We start from the raw sequence: 22,346 nt of genomic DNA on the forward strand, positions 1-22,346 counted from the left end.
CTCTCACCTTTAGCAATCGTCAGCTGAACACTAGGTTAGTTTGTTCTTCCTATTCAGAATAATTGGTCTAAAAACCAACAAGGCAATTGCAGTTAATCTAGTATTTAGCATACACTTAGCCACTGCTGCCAGACCTTAGAGCCCAGTTTGCAAAGCCTCAATTCCTCACAATTTTTTCCTGAGTACCTGGAAACTATTTTTCAGAAACAATAAAATTTAAAGAACTTGCACTGAATACACTATCAATCCCGCTTCAACAGGCAATGTGTGTTAAATCAAACTCCATGAGCCAAGAATGAAATTTAAATTTATATTGAAAGTGTGAGGTATTTATGTGCAAACTCATATTATATTTTGGTCTCTAAATTAAGTTTAGAGAGTCTCCTGAGTCTGACAGTTCATAATGAAGCACCAGGAGTGTCCAAAGCTAAGATAACCCTGTCAATAATCTGCATTTGTCAATTACATTTATTTTGACAATAGAAGTAGACTATATAAACATGCAAATTATATTTGGGCAAATACAAAGAACTATTTTTAAATCCCCACTGGTGAGACTCAGGTTTTTTTTCTGTTTTTCAATCTATCCTAAACCCACTTGCCTTGCCTTTCCTGCAGCTATCTAAAACATCAAAATACAGCATGAAATGAAGAGTAAGTTTACATCAAAATCTGATATTAAAAGTATTTGCCATTCAGAACTAAACGAAGTAAAATCTACTATTACCCAAATGGCTCCCATAAAACAGCTTCAAAAATTTACTGCAGAAACTAATTATGTACCTTCACCACAGAAGAAGTAAGCTCAGCAATGGAGAAAAATATTGTATACTACCATTAAACCAAAAGGACAGATCAGATGCCTTGCATCTGTGGTGTGCACCAAAGTAAGGTGTGCAACAAGGGTAAACAAACACACCAAGAGCAATGACAGAATACAGATATACTTCTTAAACTGTGTGCTACACACAATTTGTACTGCAGCAGTGGGGTTTTTTTGATCATTTCGGAAAAACAAAAGAACAGCACCATACCTACTCAGCTTTCCATTTAGGATAACTTAAAAAGTACCCTTATACTAGTCACAATTCTTTTCCACGCTAAATCATGTACAGTTTTATAAAACATAAACAGTATTTTTTAAAGCTGATTTGAAAATCTCCATTTACTTTTTTGAATGTTCATTTCTGAAGAGACTGTCTACTCATCACCTGGAACTCCCTCTTCTTGTACATTACTATATATTGAGCCAAGATCTGGTTCTGTTCAGTCCCACACACTGCTATAAAATAGTTGGGTACAAGGCTACACCCTGGTCTGTGTGACACTGCCACAAATGCGAGTAAATAATTTGGTTTGCAAGTTTGGTGTGTCACATGACAAAGAATTTTAAAATGCCAAACATCTTCAAGTTGGTGGCATCCCTTCACTTCTTCCTATTCAATATACATTGAACAGAAATCAGATTTTTAACATTTAACCAGTAGAGATAAAAATATGCTCTTTGGTTTTATTTAAAATAATCTATCAAAACTGCCAAAAGAAATCCTATTAATTATAATTCTTTGAAAATTCATATTTGAACTAACAAAAATTCCTTTAATAAATATTTCAGCCCTACCTGAAAAAGGCATTCTGACATACATATTGCGCAAAGATGCAAACATTCAGAAAAAGTACACCATTTATAGCATAAGGCAATTTAAAAATGATAGCAACTCTGTGTTATGTTGATTTAAAATCTGAGAGGTGACAAAAGTAATTTCCTGTATGACTAACACTGACAATGCTTTTGCTTTTCTAGAACTTGAAAAACCAAATAGTATTCACATTGCCTTCACTTTGCCTATCTTGACTAATTGTCTTTTTGATTCCTATTAACAACCTTTTTAGAGCTTATTATTACAAAGGTTATAATATGTGCTTTGTATGGGGAAAAAAGTTACTTTCAGAAGGTTGGAAAATTAAAAGCACTGAAATAAAATCTGAAGCCTTTTACCTTTTGGTCTCCTTTACAAACACAGTCGGTAGAATACTCATTATTGTAATTATTAAAAGATTGTTCAGTAAGGTGTGAAATTATTTGTCAGTGTCAGTCACCTTCCCACTGGGTGGATGTATACTCCCAATGGTTTTCACTGCTATGGCACCTCAATATCCAAAGAAAAGGGTGGTATGACAAACTTCAGCAAATAGAACAATTCCAGTATTAACCTGCAGCTGAGAAAGGATCAGTCTCTAGAGCTGTCAAGCTGTCACACTGCACTAACACTGACTTCATTTAAACATTAATAAGGACAGGGCAGTAGACAGCCCAATTTAATGGTCAGCCCCCACAATGCAGCTTCTCCACAAGGCAGAAACGCTCCTGCAGGGCTCTGAGACTGCCTCTCGAACAGAGACGCTCTTGCTGCTTCCCACGCAGCCCTTGCACTCCAAAGGGAGAGAATAATATACTGCTCTCCCAGCCTTTAGGGAGGCTAATTACCCATCTCCAATAATATTTATTAAATTTACGGCTCCTTTAGCTAAATGATCAAACAAATCCACAGAGTTAGATTTCTCAATTTAGCAACTAGGTAATGCAAAGGAATCACAAGCCTTATCTTTCATAATACCATTAGTTCACACTATATTTTGACAACAAACATCATAATGTCATCTGAAACCCCCTGTTCTTAAAATGTCTAAAAAACTGGAAAATGTGTAAGGATGTTTCTAACTTTTCCAAGTATGCATGCTCAATACATGTTAAAGAACCTATTTCTGGAAGTTTTGTTCATGCAAAAGATGGAACAGAAGTATAAAGTAAAAGTAAGGAACTCAATATAAATTAAATAACAATGGACATGAACAAAGCCATTTTCTCCAGACTGACACTGGATTTCCATTTGGAAAGCAACCTTGCATCTGAAGAAAGCAGTGGCGTTTATGCAGAAACATGTACCACATTTTCAAGCTATTGTAACATTACTCATCTATGAGTTTGTTGAAGAATGACTACATCATGAGCAAAGTTACAGATGATTGAAGAATAATATGCTATATAATAATAAATAATGGAAAGGTAACTAAGACCAAGTCACAGCAGTTTCCTTTTCCACCTTCTTTTAAAGAAGGAAAAGTACCCACACAAAACAAGGTTGTGTGAGGCTGACAGTCTCTTTAATGACTAGTGGAATTATATGACATATCTTGTTGCATTGCTTTTACACCCATTAGGAATTCCTCTAGTCTCCTTTTGAATCAAGGAAGCTATGGGACCTGTAATGCAAGAAAAGAAACCACTCTTGTAAAATTAAAACCCAACATCATTTCACATATCCTATCAGTGTCTCTCTTATGCTCAGATGTTGCAAAGCTACAGCTTTTCATCCCCCATCTGGGCAAAAACCCACCACAAACAAAACTTCTTTACCAGTGCTCTTTCTCACAGAAAATTGTGTAAGTGGCTGGCAATAATGTGTACTGGCTTTGTAAATTTAGAGGCAAAATAAAAATATTCTACACTGTCTATCCCAAGGAAGCCACAGATTAATAATGAAGGAATCATAATGCAAATACTGTATCTCACATATGCATGAATGCAAATCAAAGAATAACTTCTATGCAATTTAGATGATGCACTTTAAATTTACTAAACTAAGATACATATGTTGTGTCTAAGGAAAAACGGAGAAATTATTCCACTGTGACTGTTCAAGGCATCTTCAAAGGATAAAGAAAGAACAAAAAAAACAGAAAAGGAACAGAGTTGCACAACACCAAATACTTTCTGTACCAAAGTAAAAGACAACAGAGTGCTTAGAAAATACAAATTGTGAGAAAAGATGGAGTCTCCAAACCAACTGAATTCTGCACACTGCTCCAAAGATATGATCATCAAGATCTGTAACATTCTCTTCCACACCCTTGAACGGAGCTGAAGAAAATAACAGGAAGAAGGAGAAAGGAGAAGGAAGGAGAAGGGAGGAGAAGGGAGGAGGAGGGAGGAGGGAGGAGGAGGGAGGAGGAGGGAGGAGGAGGGAGGAGGAGGGAGGAGGAAGAAAAGAAGTGTTCAAGCTGTAATACACAAAAATACATCCTTCCAGTAAGAGTCAAAAATAGCCACAATAAACAAAAGGAAAAACTCTTCCTAAATCACAAATTCATTGAGCCAGTAAGAACACAGGGAATTATGTATCTTATCACTCCTTTTCTGCTGTGTTTGTCTTCATCAAAAGCAGAATGAATTCTTTTTTTTAAACTGCACAAGTCAATTTCAGCATGGTCAACAAAACCAACTAATGGGAGATACAAATGTAAAGTGATGCTATCACTCCTAATTTTATGAAGCTAAGATTGATGAAAAAATAAGCTGAACTGAACAACTATAGGAACAAAGTGAAGCCATTTTATAATTCAAATAGAAATTAGAGATCAGCAAAATTTAGAAGACATACAGGATTAAAGCAATTTCCATCACCTCTCTGTCCCAGAGGACTCAGTGCACCACCAAAATGACTCACACTCCTGAAAAAAGTGCAGAATTCTGTGGGGAAAGGGCACAACAATGCCTAGAAAATGAGGAGTCTAATGACCTTTTCTATGTTAAATCAGGACATTTAGGTGCACTGTAGTAAATGGAAATTATCAATACCCATTGCAGTTAAAAAAGCCCCCAATAAAGTCACAACGCTTTAACTGCATCATTTTACTGCCCTTATGTACAATATTCAGTTAAATTTTACCTTACCAGAAACTTCTGTGCCAGAGTCATGTTTCACCTCATTGCTTAAAACCCTGAGAGATAAAGGTCTTCCTGCTTTGCTACTGACACATGCAATACTAGGCACTGTATTTAAGAAAATGGGTATGAATCACTATTTTATTTTATTCTCTTTACTCTATAGTAGATGCAGAGAAGGAAATTTTCTACCACAAAACTTAGCAGATTTTGGCAAGGCTGTCATTACTTCAGGAGTTACAACTGACTTCTCCATTTTTTCAAAACTTAGCTTAAAAGCAACACAACTGTAATGCTCACATGTTAAAAATCACTGATAATGTTTCCAACACCATACAACTGAAAAAACAATTTCTTAGTATGCAGGAAAGAAAAACAAAAGTAATTCTGACTAGTGTGTTAAAGTAAGATTTTTTCTAAAGCTATCAAACTTAATTAACTACAAATCTCCGAAACAGTCAAGCAGTACACATACCTGAAATTGGAATATTCTGTGATACTGACAGCTGTACATCTCCAGTCCCAGGTGGCATGTCAATCACTAAATAGTCCAGTTGACCCCAGTCAACCTAGAAGACAACAATATAAACATATGTGGAGATTTACACATTTTTATTTAGGGTACTTTGTGTTTTAGTACCTTGTCTCCTGTAAAGTAAAAAAGTGAACCGAGGATATCTAAAAGAGTAATACTGAGGTGCCCTCTTAGTCACACTTTCAGCACAGTATCAAGACATTATTTTCCTGAGACACAATCTTTGCTGATCACTCAAAACTATGAGTGCAACATTATAATTAACTTCATTGGTATAATTATTAATTATTTCCTTCCCAAAAAATAGCAATAACTTAAGATGTTTACTTTGCAGCTGCTTAATCATGGGTTAGAAGCAAATGTTAAGTTAAACTCAGGCTAAAAACTATGGATTTGTCAACAAATGTCACTTAGGAGTAATTTCCATTAATTTAAGACTCTTTCCTTCTTATCGCCTGTTGAAATTACATACTTTATCTACTACATACATATTTAGCTGTTTTTTTCTGTTTTGTTGTTATGAAGTTAGAGCTATCAGTACTGGATTTTTTCCTAGGAAAAGGAGGTGCTGGGAGAAAAGTACAGTAAATTCACGAATACAAGCCGCACTGAGTATAAGCCGCATCTCTGGGTGTTGGCAAATATTTCGGTTTTTGTCCATAGATAAGCCACACACGAATATAAGCCGCTCTGTCGTTCGCAGCGAGGACCCGCGTGCAATTAGTAACAGAACCGCGGGAGGGTGGGGTTTACTGGCTCAGCTAAGGCTGTGCAGGTTCGGCCCACTAGGGGCCGCTGACGGGGCCAGGTGGCCCAGCCCGGTGCTGCAGCTCGGGGCCGGCCGCCGCTGCCACTGGGCTCGGTCACCCCGGGTCGGCGCTGCCCCGCGGTGGCAGGCAGGGACGGAGCTTCCCCTGCTCCTACGGCAGCGGCGGCGGGCAGGGATGGAGCTTTCCCGCGCCCGTGGCGCCGGCGGCGGGCGCGGACAAAGCACCCCGCCTCCTCCCCGAGCCGCGGCAATGGCGGCGCGCACTTCCCGCCCCCCCCAAGGCCGCGGCAACGGCAGCGCAGGGCTCCCGCCGGCTCCCCGAGATGCGGCAATGGCGGCGCGCACTTCCCCCCCCCTCCCCGGGCCGCGGCAATGGCTGCGCAGGGCTCCCGTCGGCTCCCGGAGCCGTGGCAATGGCGGCGCCCCCCCCCCGTCGGCTCCCCGGGCCGCGGCAATGGCGGCGTGGCCCCCCCGCGTCCTCCCCGAGCCGCGGCAATGGCGGCGCCCCCCCCCGTTGGCTCCCGGAGCCGCGGCAATGGCGGCGCCCCCCCCCCCCCCGTCGGCTCCCTGGGCCGCGGCAATGGCGGCGCCCCCCCACCCCCCCTCCCCTGGGCTGCAGCAGAGGAGGGAAGAAGAGAGCTCTCCCGCCTCTCTCCCCGCCCCCCGTGCTGCCTGCAGGGAGCCAGGGCAACACGGTAACACTGTAACAATTGCGAAATGCCGGTTTTTACTGGCCGGTGCTTGGCTCGGCACTCTGGCTGGCACGTCTGGGGTTGTAAATGTCAGAAAATTATTAATATATTAGCCGCACCCGACTATTAGCCGCACTTCCGGGTTTCCACCAAAATTTTTGTCAAATTGCTGTGGCTTGTATTCGTGAAATTACTGTAAAAAAAAAAAGAAACAGAACACTCCAGATTTGTTAAATTAAAATCACCATGTATAACTATACAGAGTGACAACACTCTTAACATCCCAAATTTTAAGATGTTTAATTGTTGCTAGACATCAAATGAAAGCACCCATTAAAAATATTAGACTCCATTATGAGAATGCTGTGAATTACTTACATTTTTGTTACTAAGACAGATTTTACAGGAGAGCTAAAAAACTCTCACTAGAGCATAGTGCACCAAGATAAATGTTCTCTTAATGAAAACAGAAATGATCCTTGGCCTACTCTATATAATGGACAGCCTACCTATACTTTATGTAAACACTTCCCAACAGATATAATGGAATTATATGGTATGCTTCTGATTCACCCAACATATACAACTGTACGAGCTGCTGAAACAGGAAAATGCCAAACTAGAGCAATGTATTTTACACTTTCCTCAAGTGTTATTTTAAAAGCAAAAACAATCAATACTTTGCCAGTCCTCTAGCTATTGTCATAGAATACTACACCCTGTCAGGGCAACACTCATTCATTTTCATTCAGTTCTTGTATGGGCGATGATCTTTTAGGGAAGCACATTACACATGCCCTTTAGTGAGAAATGGAACTTTTCAAGGCAGATTAAGGAAGAAGGAAGATTTCAGAGCACTTATGAGAGAACAGAGATGGGAAGGTTAGCTGAAAATTCTAACTTTAGGTGTCTAAATTAAGGACTCTCAGGCACACCTCCCTTTTCTCATTTTCTATACAAAGGCTGGAGGAACACTAAACCATGCCTAAGACAGTCTAGGTAAACAGGAAATGCCACTTACATTAACCACAGGAAATACTGTACTTTTTCCACATTTGAATTGATCTATGTCCTCTATAATATCCACAGTTTGTCCAAAAAAATACCTACATCTAGCAGACTTCTAAAATCAATTACCATTCATAATCAGATTGAGACTACATAACCCCAAAGAAAAACTACATATATGTGCAAAAATATACATACTGAAAGAATCATGGGTAGAGAAGCCATTTTACTGGGAAAAAAAAGTCCGGATTTTACTTTGGTTTTCCTAACTAATCTTGCTTAGTTATTCACCAGATAAATGCCTCCTGGTCCAATAAAAACTACTTCACTCCCATGAAGGCATGAATTCCAAATTTCTACTTTTCTTAATGAAAAATCAACCATTATAAAGATGAAAAATTGAAATTTTATATAGATGCAGCAGTTTGCAACATGAATAAAGCCACACTCCTTGAAGATTTGCTGTTAAACAAACAGATGTTCTATAAATAACATGCATAAATCTCAATGTGAGAATTCCAAATCTTTCATAATAATCACACCATTTTGAAAAGGTAGATAGGTATGGGCAGTTTTAGTTTTTAAAAAGGATTAATGGATTAATTCAAAATACCTCCCTCCTCCCACATACTCATGAAGCCTTATTCTGGCATCTTTTGTTAAACAATATATAATAGAATTCCAGTAATCATATTTCCCTTCCTTAAATGCTTCTACAAATTAGAACGAATAAATGGTTTCTTGCTTCCTCCCTTGCATAAGAAGATGCAGTCTGGAAACACATCTATGAGTGGCATAGCACTACTATCATTCTAACACAGTTTCTAATCACTTCGTCTGCCAAAAACACTTGGTTCTTGGATATATTCTTGGAAAAAAAAAACCTTCAATATTTAGTATTTTTCAGCCCTTTTATCCAGGAGTTCAAATTCAAGTCCTTTTATAGGTACAGCACTGCCTTACGGAATAGTGCAAAACAAACCAAATCCCACATTTATCAGAGGTAAGCTGTCTGGTTTTGCATATACTTGCAGAGCCTAACTTTAAGCTCCTCCTGTGAAACAATGACCTTCTGGGCTTGACCTAGAGCTTTTCTTTTCAGCCTTAGCCAGTGTTTTGCTCCTTCAAACTCTTCAAGCACTATTCTCCTTCATCAAGTTCCATGTGATCGTCCAATGTACCAAGCAATGCACCAAGCAGTTGTACAACACTACAGGACGTGACTGCAAACATGAGCAGCTCAAAGCCTCTTCTAGACACTCAGGATTCACTTATGAGGATACACCAAGTTTTGCTCAAGAAGTTACTGTCAAACTTACCCCATGTTGTAGTAGGGGAGAAAGGGTACACAAATCAGAGGGCACCAGAGCTTTCTGCCTCAAGCTTTCTTAGTAAGTAACCCCATAACATCCAACATGTACTTTCTGGATTGTCCTACAAATAATGATTTTTAATAAAGTTATAAACCTTTGAAAACCAAAGTTAATAAAGGAATCCTCTCATGGTAAATCTCATTGCTAGGCAACAGGAAAAATACTCTGTTAACACATAGTATTATTAAATTATAACGCTTTATTTAATTCATGGCAGTGTAAACATATTTTCTTCAAATTCATGGATTGAAAAGAAATGACCTGCCCATCAAATGAAGTGTACTCTGTTTTAATACTTACAAATTCAAGCACAGAAAAATGAAGAACCTGCACCATTTCAGCAGCAGTGGAGAGGACATCTTGCCACTGTTGAGTAGGAAGAAGACAGACTTTTGTCCTACAAGTTCAGAAAAAGCCATAGTAAAGATGCCAAGGTCCCTAAGTACTGAATATGTAAGAGAACCAGCCTCCACAAACCTCTCTGAGCCATGCCATTGTGGGTGGATCCAAACTGATGAAAGTCAGGTGGCAAACTAGATTGGAAAACCATTCCTAATTAAAACTAACTTTGTTTTTTATTTTGAATGTAGTCAAGTAATTATCCTCAAATTTTCATTTTCCTCTTTTTCATTTGTAATTCAGGGCAAAAAGGGAGACCTGCACCAAAATGATATAGCCATAATTTCTGGAAAGAACTGAGCTAGTCAATTTGCCTAGTAGTGAACAGTAGTGTCTAAACGTATAGGTTTGCTCAGACTTGGGTTAGGGAATGCTGCACATAATCCCACTTCTCACTGTGGACTTCCTCTTATTTGATTCTATTCTGCAAGTATTGGATGACATGCAGTTGCTCCTCCATCACCCTCCCACAGGAATACAGTAGTATGAAAATCTTTTATTAAACACATTATTGAATGTAATTTGGATAATTTGTTAAAGAAGTGTACACTTTATTTAATAGCAGAAGGGATTCCAGGTCTGTTACTAAATTGCAATATAGTGGAAAGAAAGAGGGGAAAGATATTTTTAATTAAATTTAGAACTGGAACATAAAATAGGAGTGGGTTTTTGAAATCTACTATTGCCATTAATTCAACATTATTAAAATGGAACACATAACCAGACTGTGACATAAAACACTAATTTGAATGCAAATCCTGTTTATATGCAACAATTTACCAAATCAGGACCACTGTCCTCATGCTCTCAATGAGTTCCAAGAAGTGTGTCTGTATGCAAATGTGGTTTCACACAAGAAAATGAGCTCAGATTAACAGCACATTACAGTGAACAAGTTAAGTTCCCTTTGCAAGCAATAGGCAGACAGGGCTACAAAAGCCTGTCTTGTAGCATCTGAAATCTGTCAGCACCTTTGCATGTACAGAGGTGTTAATGTCTTTGCCCCTCTAATGTATACAGTGTGTAAAACATTTCAAAGCATAGAAATGTAATTGCATTTTCCTTAAGCACAGCATTCATCTTTTTTTAAAAAGGTTTAACTTGACATATATTGTTAAGCAAAGTAATTAAGTGCCATGTGCTTCTGTGTATTCTCCCTTGCTCAGAAACCCCACGAATGCTTCTATGTAAATTACTTTAATCAATCATTCTGTTTATGTGACAATCCATAATCAAAATACCAGATACGCATTTTGAGTAGGGGTTCTAAATAGCAAGTTAAACTCAAGGTACAACACAGAGATATAGATGACATTTCTGCTGAGGAATGAAGCCTGAGCATCCTCTGTGCATGAGGCAGAAATGATAGAGTTGCTACTCATGACTTTGAAGTAATCCTCATGCTTGGTTGTTTGATAAGTAACAGAAGATATTATTTATTTGTTCTTATTAAGAGGAATACATGCAGAGTTACAATTATTATGCAGGTGCAGACTTGGCAGTAGCCAGCCAAACTCTGAACACCAGTATCAGAAAAACAGCAAAAGCTATACTGCAGGCAGCTTAAGTTCTATTCCTGCCAGATCCATCCTCCTCTCCTAACTACTGTGTGTGTATCTTGATGGTTTAATACAGGCAAACAGCTGAACAAAGTATAGGTAAGATTTTGTTCCTAAATGAAGATTTATATACCTATTCACATGTACTTATGTGTTATGATAAAACATGCATTTAAAATAAAAAAACATGTATTTTAAGATAAAATACGTATTTTAATATAATTCCTTGAAAAATTACTTACAAGATGCTGCTTAGACACACACACAGACATTAGGAACAAGTAAATAGTTTCACAGTGTAAGCAAACAGATAATTTAGGAACAGTATAATGAAACATGGCATTTTAATCTAATTTTTAATGTACTTTCAGAAGTATTTGATAAAGAAAGGAGACATTCCCGAGATAGAAACCAGAAGATTTCTAGCCCTACGGAAACTTTCTCTTTGGTAGTATCGTAACAGGATATGGCACAGTGCTTAACACAACTCAACACTTTCTGAACAAACACAACTACCCCTTTGACTTGTCCTCTGATGCTTAACCAATCTCAAAGCCTTGCAATGCAGCACCATGAAAAAAGAGATGCACTGCAAAAATTTAAATTCCCTCTACGGTTTTTTTGAGCAGTCTGCTCTGCCAAGTTCAGAAAGAAACTGAGGTGAAGCATAAGAACAGTTTGCTACAAAGACATCTGCAAGGAGAAGGAAATTCTCGTAGTCTTTCCCTATATAGGTTAAGAGTAAGTTATTTCTGTAAGTGCCTAGGAAGAATGCTGTTTCAATTCGACAACCAAAACAGAAACTAGCCTCCTCCTCTTCCTCCCTGCTGGCTTTTAATAATGTTAAGAACTGAAGGCAAATAGTAACCTGAAGTTTTCTGTCACCTTGATTTGTATAACCAACAAACTAAACACTGCCAGAAAGCAGCAATGAAGAGGTTATTCTCTGTGTGGTGTTCCAGGAGACAGGAAGGCACTCAACACCAAACTTCTTCAGGAATCCCAGTCAATTCCACATCAGCTTGAAGGGAAGATGGAACGCAGCTTGGGGCAGTCTGGAATGTCCACAAGAGCCTGGGGATGGTCTCTGGGGGTGACTGGCAAGGAATAATTCTGATGAAGACTGTATCAGCATTACCACATATAAAAGGTTCTTCCTCTAGATTCAAGCTGTCACTACAAAGAGCTTTTGTGGGCTGTGACTCCCATTTCCCAGAGTCTGTTCTCTAAAAGATGACAGTTTGGAAAGCAAACTTCCATTATCAGTCTTGAGACTGATCATTGGTCTGCTGCTCTCTGTACTCTTGAGCCACAAGCTACAGTACATAATTTGCAGAAACTTTTCTTCAGAAATACACCATGGGTTTGTTGGTTTGTTTTTTTCCAGGTTCTACAATACACAGCTGCCTGTAGTTCAGCTGCCGAATAATGACAATAGGAAAAGTGTCTATTCCTATGTCTTTTTGCAATAAAACTAAGCACAAAAGTTAAGTAAAAAAGTAAGAAACTGGGCTAGCATCACATCTTCTAATTTAACTAATCACCAGGTTGACACAGCTATGTTAAAAACATCATCTAAATCACAAATTCTCTTTGCATTCTCCTTACTAGTACACAACAGTGAAATCATCATTTAGCTATCAAACCCAAAGCCAAACAACACATTTGTAAGGCAGTATTATCAGGACCCAACTTCAGCTCATAAAATTTATATAAGCTCTCTGAATCAGATTTTCTCTTAAACAACAACAGAAGGAAATATTACAAGTGTTGGCAACAAATATCAAAAGGGAGAAACTTAATAAGCCCACTCCCCATATGTATTTCAGCCTATACTTCTGTAATGATGTTAAAAGACTGAATACTTAAACTATGCAATGGAAAGCAACGTTCCTAAATTTCTGAGTATGTTATTAAAGTTAAGTTTCAATTCATTTTCTGTTATAAGGAAAAAAATATATAAATTCCTTATTTGGGTACTATTTATAGGTACCATTTCATGACCATCACTGAAACAATGATTTTAAATCAGCACTTAAACTAATAATAATTAAATTTAAAAGGTCAGAAAATGCAGTTTCTGAATGACAATGTACAGTGCTTTTTTTGTACAGAAAAGTGAACTTCTACAGTGGACAGTCTAAGGCCTTCTGAAAAAGGTCTACTGGAGGAAGTAACCTGAAATTGCTGCTGAAGAAAACCCTTCAATATTACCATAAACAATGCAACATAAAAACTAAAATAGAATCAACTAGATGTAGACCACTGAACAGAGGCCAAAAGACAGTAAATCTCAATACAGAACTTTATTTTCTCCCTGGTGAGACGCTACCAGGTTTTAAGGTAAATAGTTTTAGGTTGAAACATGAATTTTAAATAATAAAATGCTGGGGCTTTTTAAAACAACCTGTTTTTCACAAACATGGATTAAAATTTGTCCTCCAAAATTTCTGTACTTAAATTCACAAGTATATCTTTCTCAGTCACTGAATTCAAAAAAGTCACCCCTTGCAAATGAAGCCAGTGTTGGAGAGTCTGCTTGAATTATCTCAAAGCACAAAAATCAATACTTCCAACAAGAAGTAACAAGGCCGCACAAAACATAGAACCTTTCAATTCTAAAGGAAGATTGAAGAAGATGAAAGAGTGTGAAAAAAGAAGGTAAGCAACAGTATGTATGAGAGTGAACAGCAGATCCATAACCATGAGACTGTGACTGTGAAGTTGGTATATGTTCTCTGTCAAAAAGACTGCCTTTAGGTCAGAAAGCTGAAAGAAAAATTACACATACATTTCCTTACAAATAACAGAACATAGAAAGGATGTTAAAGACATAGACATAAAAACAAGAGACAGACATTAAACACACAGACAAGATGTAAAAATAAAGACAAATATATTTTAAAAGTATACACATTTTGCAGTCACACATATACCATAGCCACAATTTAAAGATGCGCTGAATGTTATATTCCTGGAGTAGTAAGAGCATTTACTATGAAGTCGACAACAGATAATCTGTTAAAGTGTTAAATTATAGATAGCCAAAATAATTGCAATGCTCACAGACCCATGCTTTTGCATTCACCAGTGTCCTCAGTTATGAATCTGCAACAATAAAAGTGTTAGTTGTATTCTAAACCAAATTAATTTGCTGAAGGCGCTGATACTATGAGTCTCAGGGACATCTAGAGATTAGTGCCAAGCAATGGAGAGTCTTCACATTTTTATTCCCTTCTTAGCTTTTTCTTTAGCTGCAGTTCTTATTTAATAGTTTTTTACACAGAATAAAAATTCTAGCAGAAAAAGAATTTTAGATGGGTGTCCACTTCAGTTGCATAGTAAGAGCTGGATTCCAAAGGCAGCATTCTGCTAGGAGAACATAATCTTTCTTTTAAAAGATACCATTGATGGAGAAAAACACAGTAGGAAGTGAAACATCTTCTAAAGCTTCATAAATAGTACCAAAAAGCAATTTTTTCTTTGTTAGGGAGGGGGAGGGTAGAAAAAAGCCCCATGACACTAATCTCTGGTACCTTAAGCACAATTACTTTACGTTTGTGTCAATCACTTGGGATGTGAGAAATAATCACTTTCTACAAAGAATACTGGTACAAAACCTGCTGCTATTCTTGGATATCTGCAGCTATTTTCTGGGAGCAAAAGAGATAGGGGAGGATGGTTTGAGTGAAGGATCAATCTGTCAGCTTCCAACAGACAGAATGCCAGCTGGATTATTAAAAAGAAAAGAAACAACTCTGTGCAGTTTAAGATCTATTAACTCAACATTAGTTTTTAAAAATCTGTTTATACAGTTACATTCATAGTTATTTAATAAGTAAAATAAGTGTACCGCTAAAAAAAATGTGTCAAGGTTCAATCAATATCCCAAGATAGTGAGGTTCCACTTTTATTTTGATTAAAAAGAAAGGCTGAAAAATGGAAAAAAGAACATGCTCAAAAAGCAACTTTGGTGAGCTCCACCTACACATTCTCCCTAACATCTTGACTGTTCAGGAAGGGAAACTGAAATATTCATTGAGCATAAAATTTCAACCTGAAGCCCATTTGGGATCCATTAATTATACACACATTTGTCAGAAAGGAGCAAATCTTACAAGCCCAATCTAGCAGGCACTCTCTAAATGTACCTGCCACTGGCAACACTGAACCCAACACAAAGCTGAGCACATGTGGCCATTAAAAACAGAAAAATCAAACCAAAAACAAAATTGCAAAGCCTGTGGTTCGGCTATTATAAGAATAACTGCTTAATATCACATTTAGACATATGAGAGTACCTACCTATGAATGGGAAGATGTCAGTTTTCATTTCCCAGGCAGGTGGTATTCAGCTGGATAAAACTGTGTAAGCAAAAATGCAAAAGCCACAGAAGCCACCATGATCCTATATAAGGCCAGCAGCTAAGCTATTTACCTAGAAAGGTAAAGCTTCAGGTTAACTGAATTTCCTGCACAGATCTGGTCATACTCCTCCTTCACACGTCTATTCCTGGCCTCAGCAATCTTTCATCTCTACCTGTAGCACAGAGGGTAGACTGCTGCATGTGACTGCAGGGCACTCTCCAGGGTAGCAGGTAATACAGCCTTAAATGCTGAACTGCTAGCGTAACCAAACTTGCACCTCTCACCTGCAGGCTTCCAAGGCTCTTATTATGAACAGAGAAGAAGCCTGTAAAGTTCAGCTGAAAGAAGGATCATGGCACATAACAGAGATGCTCAGTTTTGGCTTTAAATCTTCACTCCATACAGCCATCCAATAAGGTTACATTTAGGTCCTGAAATCCAGGACAAAGTGAGTCCACGGGCTTTTCCTTATAGCCCTCTTGTTCAACACGTTCAGCCCCGCTTAATCTCACTTGGCAAACCTACTCCAATTGATTCACACCATTAATTTCCACTTATTCCACACCAAGCTCTAAATTTCAGCACTCCAAAAGAGAGCACCTATTCTGCTAAGGCACTGCCAAAGAGTCTGAAGATACCTCCAGGAGGGCAAAGTAACCCCTCAGTACCACTGAGAATGACAAGTAATGTATTCTCACCATTTCTGGTATGCAGTGACTCCAGGCTAAGTTTTCGTTTAACTTTTCATTCCTGCAGGCAGGGCACCAGCCTCTTATGCACAGCACAGCCATGCCCATGTCCCTTTTCATATCTAACCAACAGCAGCTAGAAACAAAGAACAAACCCTCTTATTAGTGGAGAACAGATCAAGTAGAAGAGTAGCATTCGGTGTCTCCTAATTTTTAAAAAGTTTACATAAATAATGGAAGTTTTATTTAGAAAAGAAAGCAAGCAGTGCCTTCCCTTTCCCTCGCTCCTCTACCACCACCACTCCTGTTTAGCCAACACTTAAAACCATGCTTAAATCACTACCTCTTTCCAAGAATGATGCTGGATGCCATTTATGCACAAAGTTCGGAACTGCAGAGAAACCTTAAACCTCAAAACACTTTCCTTTAAAACCTTGAGCGGAAAAAATGAAAAAATCTAACCCCAGCACAGCCATTTCGAGACACTGTGAGCTCTCTGCCTGTCTACTCAACAAATGCAGCAAAACAGTTGCATGTTTTGCATTTGTCTTGTTTTATGCAAAGGAGAGTAGACATATGCATACCTGTGTAATGTGTGTGAGAGATGAGACTACTGGAAGCAGAGCAAAGAAAACACTCTCCCAGCCTGTTCCCACAGCAGCAGTAACTGCACAGTCATAACCATGACAGCTGAGGAACCAGGCCAAGAAATGTTTGCTGTAAATACATTCTCACTATGCTGTTAGGTTTTTTTTGCCCTTTGTTTTTAATCTTCAAAGACACTTAAATACATTTATTGCAAATGCTTCCAGTTCAGCAGTAAGATATTTTTGGGTTTTTCTGGTTTTCTTACCACTTCTTTCTATGATTGTCAATTCCTTTCAGCAGCTATAATCCCTTTTCGTATCAGCTGCTAATGCAAACCAATAAAGCAACAGGGAGCTTTATGGATCCTGCTTCATTAAGGAAAGAAAGGCAAGAGAACAGGTTCTGTAGCTTCAGCTGGAAACAAAAAGAATGAAGCCCATATTCGTTCAGTCACACCCACCCCAAAACACACAGGCACACTAAGTCAAAGGGCGACAACAGAAGTACTCTAACTGGGGGACAGAGGAGTGGAAAGAAAGAGCTTTCTGTCATCTCCAACACTTCTGGCTACAGTACATCTCTGCCTCAACGTTCAGCTTCTGATCTCCAGGAAGTACCATCATTTCGTTTAAATATGTACATACTGATTGGGACTGGTTAAGGCAGTTCTCTCTGGACAGACAGGACCTTTCAAGGTGATTATTAACATATGAGCAAATTAGCAATGATTATACAAATTCCTGTAGCAGGCTTTTCAAAACATCAACATCACAGCTGAACCATGGTGTAGAAATAAGTGTAGAGATTTCCATTGATTTAAGTCCATTCTGAAGAAGAAACTAGTTTAATTGTCCTTTAAATTCAGCAAAATAAACATAGCAAAAAATGAGTATAAGAATTTATTTTTTTAAGGTATGAATGGGTAATCTCATCTTGCCCTTGAAACAGCTTCCTTAATTTCAGTGATAAAACAAGAAAATGAAACTTGACCTTCTTCGATTTAAGGGGAAGTTTATTAAAAACTTAAGAAAAATCTCACAAGCATTTAGAGTTGTTTACCATCTTCCAGCTGTAGAAGCAGTCTTAGTGGCATATCCTAGAACAGTTTGAGCACAGGCAGTTCAGCCACTATTTACTACTGAGTGCTGTTCCTCTTTTCCAAATACTTCCAAGAGCAGAGGACCTTTCTAAATAGAACAAATACATAACACCAATGATCTTTTGTTTAGGGATGAAATGTCCAGATCTTTTCATTCTCATGTTCTAGATCATAAAAATAAAAATAGAAAACCTTTCCAACTCCCTAAAGATGCAACTGCTCCTGTTGCTTTGATTAACTTTTTCCTTTTGCCAAAACTATAAGGTGGCACTTCAGCCTCAACTAACTATCTCCATGTCCACCTCAGGCTGAGGCATCTCAAAACTGAAAAAATAAACAGAAGAAATATTTTTGTAATTGGGGAAAAGCTGGCAAGTTTTCCACTGTAGTAACACTGTAAGTAAGAATTTGAGACACTGTGTTGTTTAATTATGCACTGTAAATGTGCAAAAAACTACATCTTTGTTGTTTATAATAGAAACATATACATATAGCAGCTTTATTTAGTTCTATGAAACATAAACTGTAAATATTTGCTACTGATTATGTGCCTCAAATACTTGGAGATAAACTGGATAAAGACATGAATATTGTGGAACACATGTCAGTTTTGAAATTAGGAAGTATCCTAAGATAGATGGATATTTGCCAAAACACAAAACATAGAAAGAAAAAACAGTACTAATCTACACTAAGCATATATATCTCCAGTACATATCTTCTGTATCAACAGAAGATACACAAACAAGTGCACACACTCTTACATGTGTACTAGAACATAAAAAGACTACAAAAGCTTGAAAAACAAAGAGCTATTTATGTTTCTTGCCCCTTCTGCTAAAATTTGCCATTGTACCATCTCATTCTTTTCCTGTTTTGAAAATTTAGTGCCATAAATGCAAGTTAAATTCCTTCAATGTTCATCTCTTGATAGAGTTCCCTTCCTAAACCAAAAAGTGTTAAAAATAAAACAGACACACACAAAAAAATCATCTGGATCACAGCAGTGCTCCTTCTTCACTTGCTCTTTACATTTACAATAAGAATAATTTTCAGCATTGATTCACTATTACTATTCTAGGCATCCTTTCAATTCACTGAAAATACAGCTACAAAAAAATCAGAGCTATCAAATTGCTTTGTCTTCCTCCTGACCCAGTATGTGCCATTCTCAGTTAATTACCATTTCACTACTCCCTCCCATTCATCAATACTGTTTCACTAATTTTGTACTGGTAAGACAGTTTTTTGCCCGCACTAATAATAATTTCATCTTTGACATTTACCATGCAAGTGATGAAACACAGCAAAAGGGGTACTTTGTGCCAATTTGTTTCAGAAATGGATCTAAAGGATGACAAGTTTTTGCTATCCTTAAAATCAAACATTTGCACCTATTATCTTAAGAACACTGCCAAAGAGTGTGGAGATAAATCCAGGAGGGGAAAATAATCTCTCAAATAGCAGTAACGCCGTCATCCACAGGCAGGCAATAAGCTGTTCTCTGATTGGTTCATCGTCGGAACACCGGGAAACCATGGATTTCAAACCATTTTTGCTCGGGACAGGACCGGCACGGTACCAGGTAAGGGTAGATATCACATTTTTGTTAATATATTAGCCACCCTGGATTACTAGCCGCACTTCCGGGTTTCCACCAAAACTTTGGTCAAAATGGTGCGGCTTGTAATCGTGAAATTACTGTACATGCTTCACCCTCCATTATCACCTTGATGGCTCTTTGCTGAAGAATATACAGGCAAGGTAGCATGTACAATCAAATCTGAGCAATTGCATATGTAGCTGCAAAAGAGATTTGGGTTCTGAAGTATATCAGTCATGGTGAATGCCAGTAATACATTCACACTGATCTCAGGCATTCTTAAAAGATATATGTCATTCATATGTACAGACACTGAGAACCAGGAACACAAAATGTATTGTGCTCAAAAGAGAAAAGGTTTTATAAATTCGTTTTATAAATATTAAAAAGTATCAAAGAAAAATGTTTGTATTTGCTTGGAAGTTGTAAATACTAGTCTTTGTATGTCTCTGCATCTCTCACAAAAAATGGTAACTCACTACAGTGCTGAACACTACATAAACACAGAACAACATTTCCATGGTCCCACAAATGTAAGGCAAAAGACAACACAGTCACAAACAGAAGCCAAAGTACAACTCTTAGGAATCCATACTAACCAATCTGGCAGATGGCTCAGCATTTAGTACTTAACTGCTTCAGCGACTATGTTCTTGCTGTTTATTGCTTCAAATCAAATACACCTTGTTTCCCCTAATGTGGAAAGCTTTCCCCTCGTTTTTCAACTGTTCCGTTTATAAGAAATGCATTTATACACACAGACACAAAAGGCAGTGCAAAGCTGAAAATTTACAGACTGAAGAATTTATAAGCTACAAGAGTGTTATGCACATACATGCCAAGATTGGACTGATATCTACAAACATCATACAGAGAGCATTCTGCTGCCTAGAACATGCACAGTAAAACAGCCAATGGCAGCATGGTAGCTATTTTACCAGGTATAAATACATCTGCTCTCAATACCTTATCTATTTTTGTCTTCTCAAGTGCAGCATTAACATATAGCTAAATAAACAAGACTTCAAGAAATGTTGGCCCCAATCTGTATCTGCAAACTCTCCAATGTAAATGGCGGAAAGGAGGATACCAGTAACTACATATATATTTGCCAAATAGTAGCAACTGCATGTAGGAATTTACTAAGTAACTCAAACAAAATTAGTATTGAATATCTATAATCTCCTTTACAGAGATGAGTCACTTCAGACTGATCAGAAACCCAAAACAATATAGCCTCCATAGGATTTGCTTTCCAAAAATTAAATACTACTTCTGTTTCCAAGTTACCTTAAGCCCAAATCTTTAAACGTGAGTTTTTACTGTTCTATTCACACAACAGTTGCTTTTATGGCAGTTTTCTCGTATAGGCTCTTGAAATAACCCAGACCTCACAACCCATAGTCTGCTCAATATTTCAAAGACTATTTATCCATCTGTCTATGTCTTCCCTATAATGTATGTGTGCTGATTCTGGCTTCAATAGAGTCAATTTTCTTCACAGTGACAACATGATATACTCTACAACTATCTATGTATGATAACTGAGCATCAGAGAGAGAATTATGGTACAAAAATAGGTCCAAGTACATAACATACATTCACACACTCCACTATATAACTGCTGCCATCACTACCTCTGGCAGGTGATGGTTTTAAAATAAAGTAGCACATATAGTCCTCATTGCTACCCAAATTTTCAAAACTATATACAGATTAAATAATCATGTAAACTGAGTTCAAATTTTTTAAAAATATAAGGCTGAACCTTTAGACCACAGCCCTATTCAGCACTGGGTTAGCCAATAAAATAACTTTGATTCTTCTTCTGCTTAATTTATGAATTTTTTCATGATTTTTGATGTTTTCATAAATTTTTTCATGTTTTCAACATGAATTTACAGGGCATAAAGCCTATCCAAGCATCAAAGTACAAGGCTCTACTTTGTTTTGCTGATGTGCAATGGCTCTGCAGCAGTAGTTTTATTTAATTTGCTTTCTGCTAATTTCCCTGTATTTTTCCTTTCTAATTATATCCTTCCCAGTGAAACTTTAGTTTATTTTAATTTTCTCTCAATAAATACACCTTGACTAAAACAGCAGCTAAAATGATGCTAAAATAAGGAGGAAGAAACAGTTGAAGGAATTATAATTTGATGACAATAAGAGCATTTTAGGGACTCACTATAATTAAGCCATTGTAGGAAAAACTTCATCATCTTTCTGGGAACACAGCTTCATCCTTGACAAGTACAGTACAGGAACCTTTAGGATTCTCAAATACTTAGCAGCACTGAGGTTTGCTTTATAGCCATAATATACCAAAGATGCAAAACTCTTGAAAACTATGATAAAGAAAAAACACAAGAGTCCTGCCTCTTAAGATCTGGCTAACCTGCAAAAATGTAGGTTGAAATCTCATGTCAGAATAAGAAATCCTATTAAGGGTGTTCATCAACCTGAGATACATCCCTTGAAAAAAGAGCAGATTTCTAGGCTAGTTCCAAGGGGACTGTTTACACAAAACAGAATTACTGGTATCTATAGCCCATGTTGTGTAGGCAACATTTGCTTCCAGTAATGATATAACTTTATCTATCGATATGACAAAAATACAAGGAGAATATTACATACTAAAATATGCACTTGCATTTTATCTATAGTCCCATTTTTACTTGATGTTTTTAAAAGAGAAGCAGACTTATGTGCAGAATAATGAATTTTTTTCCTTCTCTGCTGATAGTTCAACTAGGTAACATACAGAGACTAAGATAGCGAGTCTAAGGTCAAAGAATATTAAAAGTTTTACTGATTACTCCCTAAACAGGAAATCCCCTCCATTTGTACTGCTTCTCTGACTATAGCAGATAGTAAATTAGCAGTCAGGAGAGTGACGCTTCCTTTCTCAGAGCCTTTTGGCAGAATAATTGCCACAACA

General features: G+C 37.6%; 1 protein-coding gene across 5 annotated transcripts in view; it reads right to left on the reverse strand.

The window, feature by feature from the left end:
- Positions 1-22,346, reverse strand: part of LOC116997449 (iron-sulfur protein NUBPL-like) — a 76,938-nt gene that overhangs the window by 28,683 nt on the left and 25,909 nt on the right. For 4 of the 5 annotated variants that reach the window (XM_033062166.2, XM_033062164.1, XM_033062165.1 and 1 more), the window contains one exon: positions 5,202-5,295. In XM_033062166.2, coding sequence (XP_032918057.1) covers positions 5,202-5,259 — 58 coding nt within the window. In that variant the 5' untranslated portion in view covers positions 5,260-5,295. Of the gene's footprint in view, positions 1-3,132; positions 3,923-5,201; positions 5,296-22,346 lie in introns of all 5 variants that reach the window. The other variant, XR_004418191.1, reaches the window with a different exon arrangement.

This window comes from Catharus ustulatus, chromosome 6, assembly GCF_009819885.2.
Source record: "Catharus ustulatus isolate bCatUst1 chromosome 6, bCatUst1.pri.v2, whole genome shotgun sequence".
Classification (NCBI taxonomy): Eukaryota; Metazoa; Chordata; class Aves; order Passeriformes; family Turdidae; genus Catharus; species Catharus ustulatus.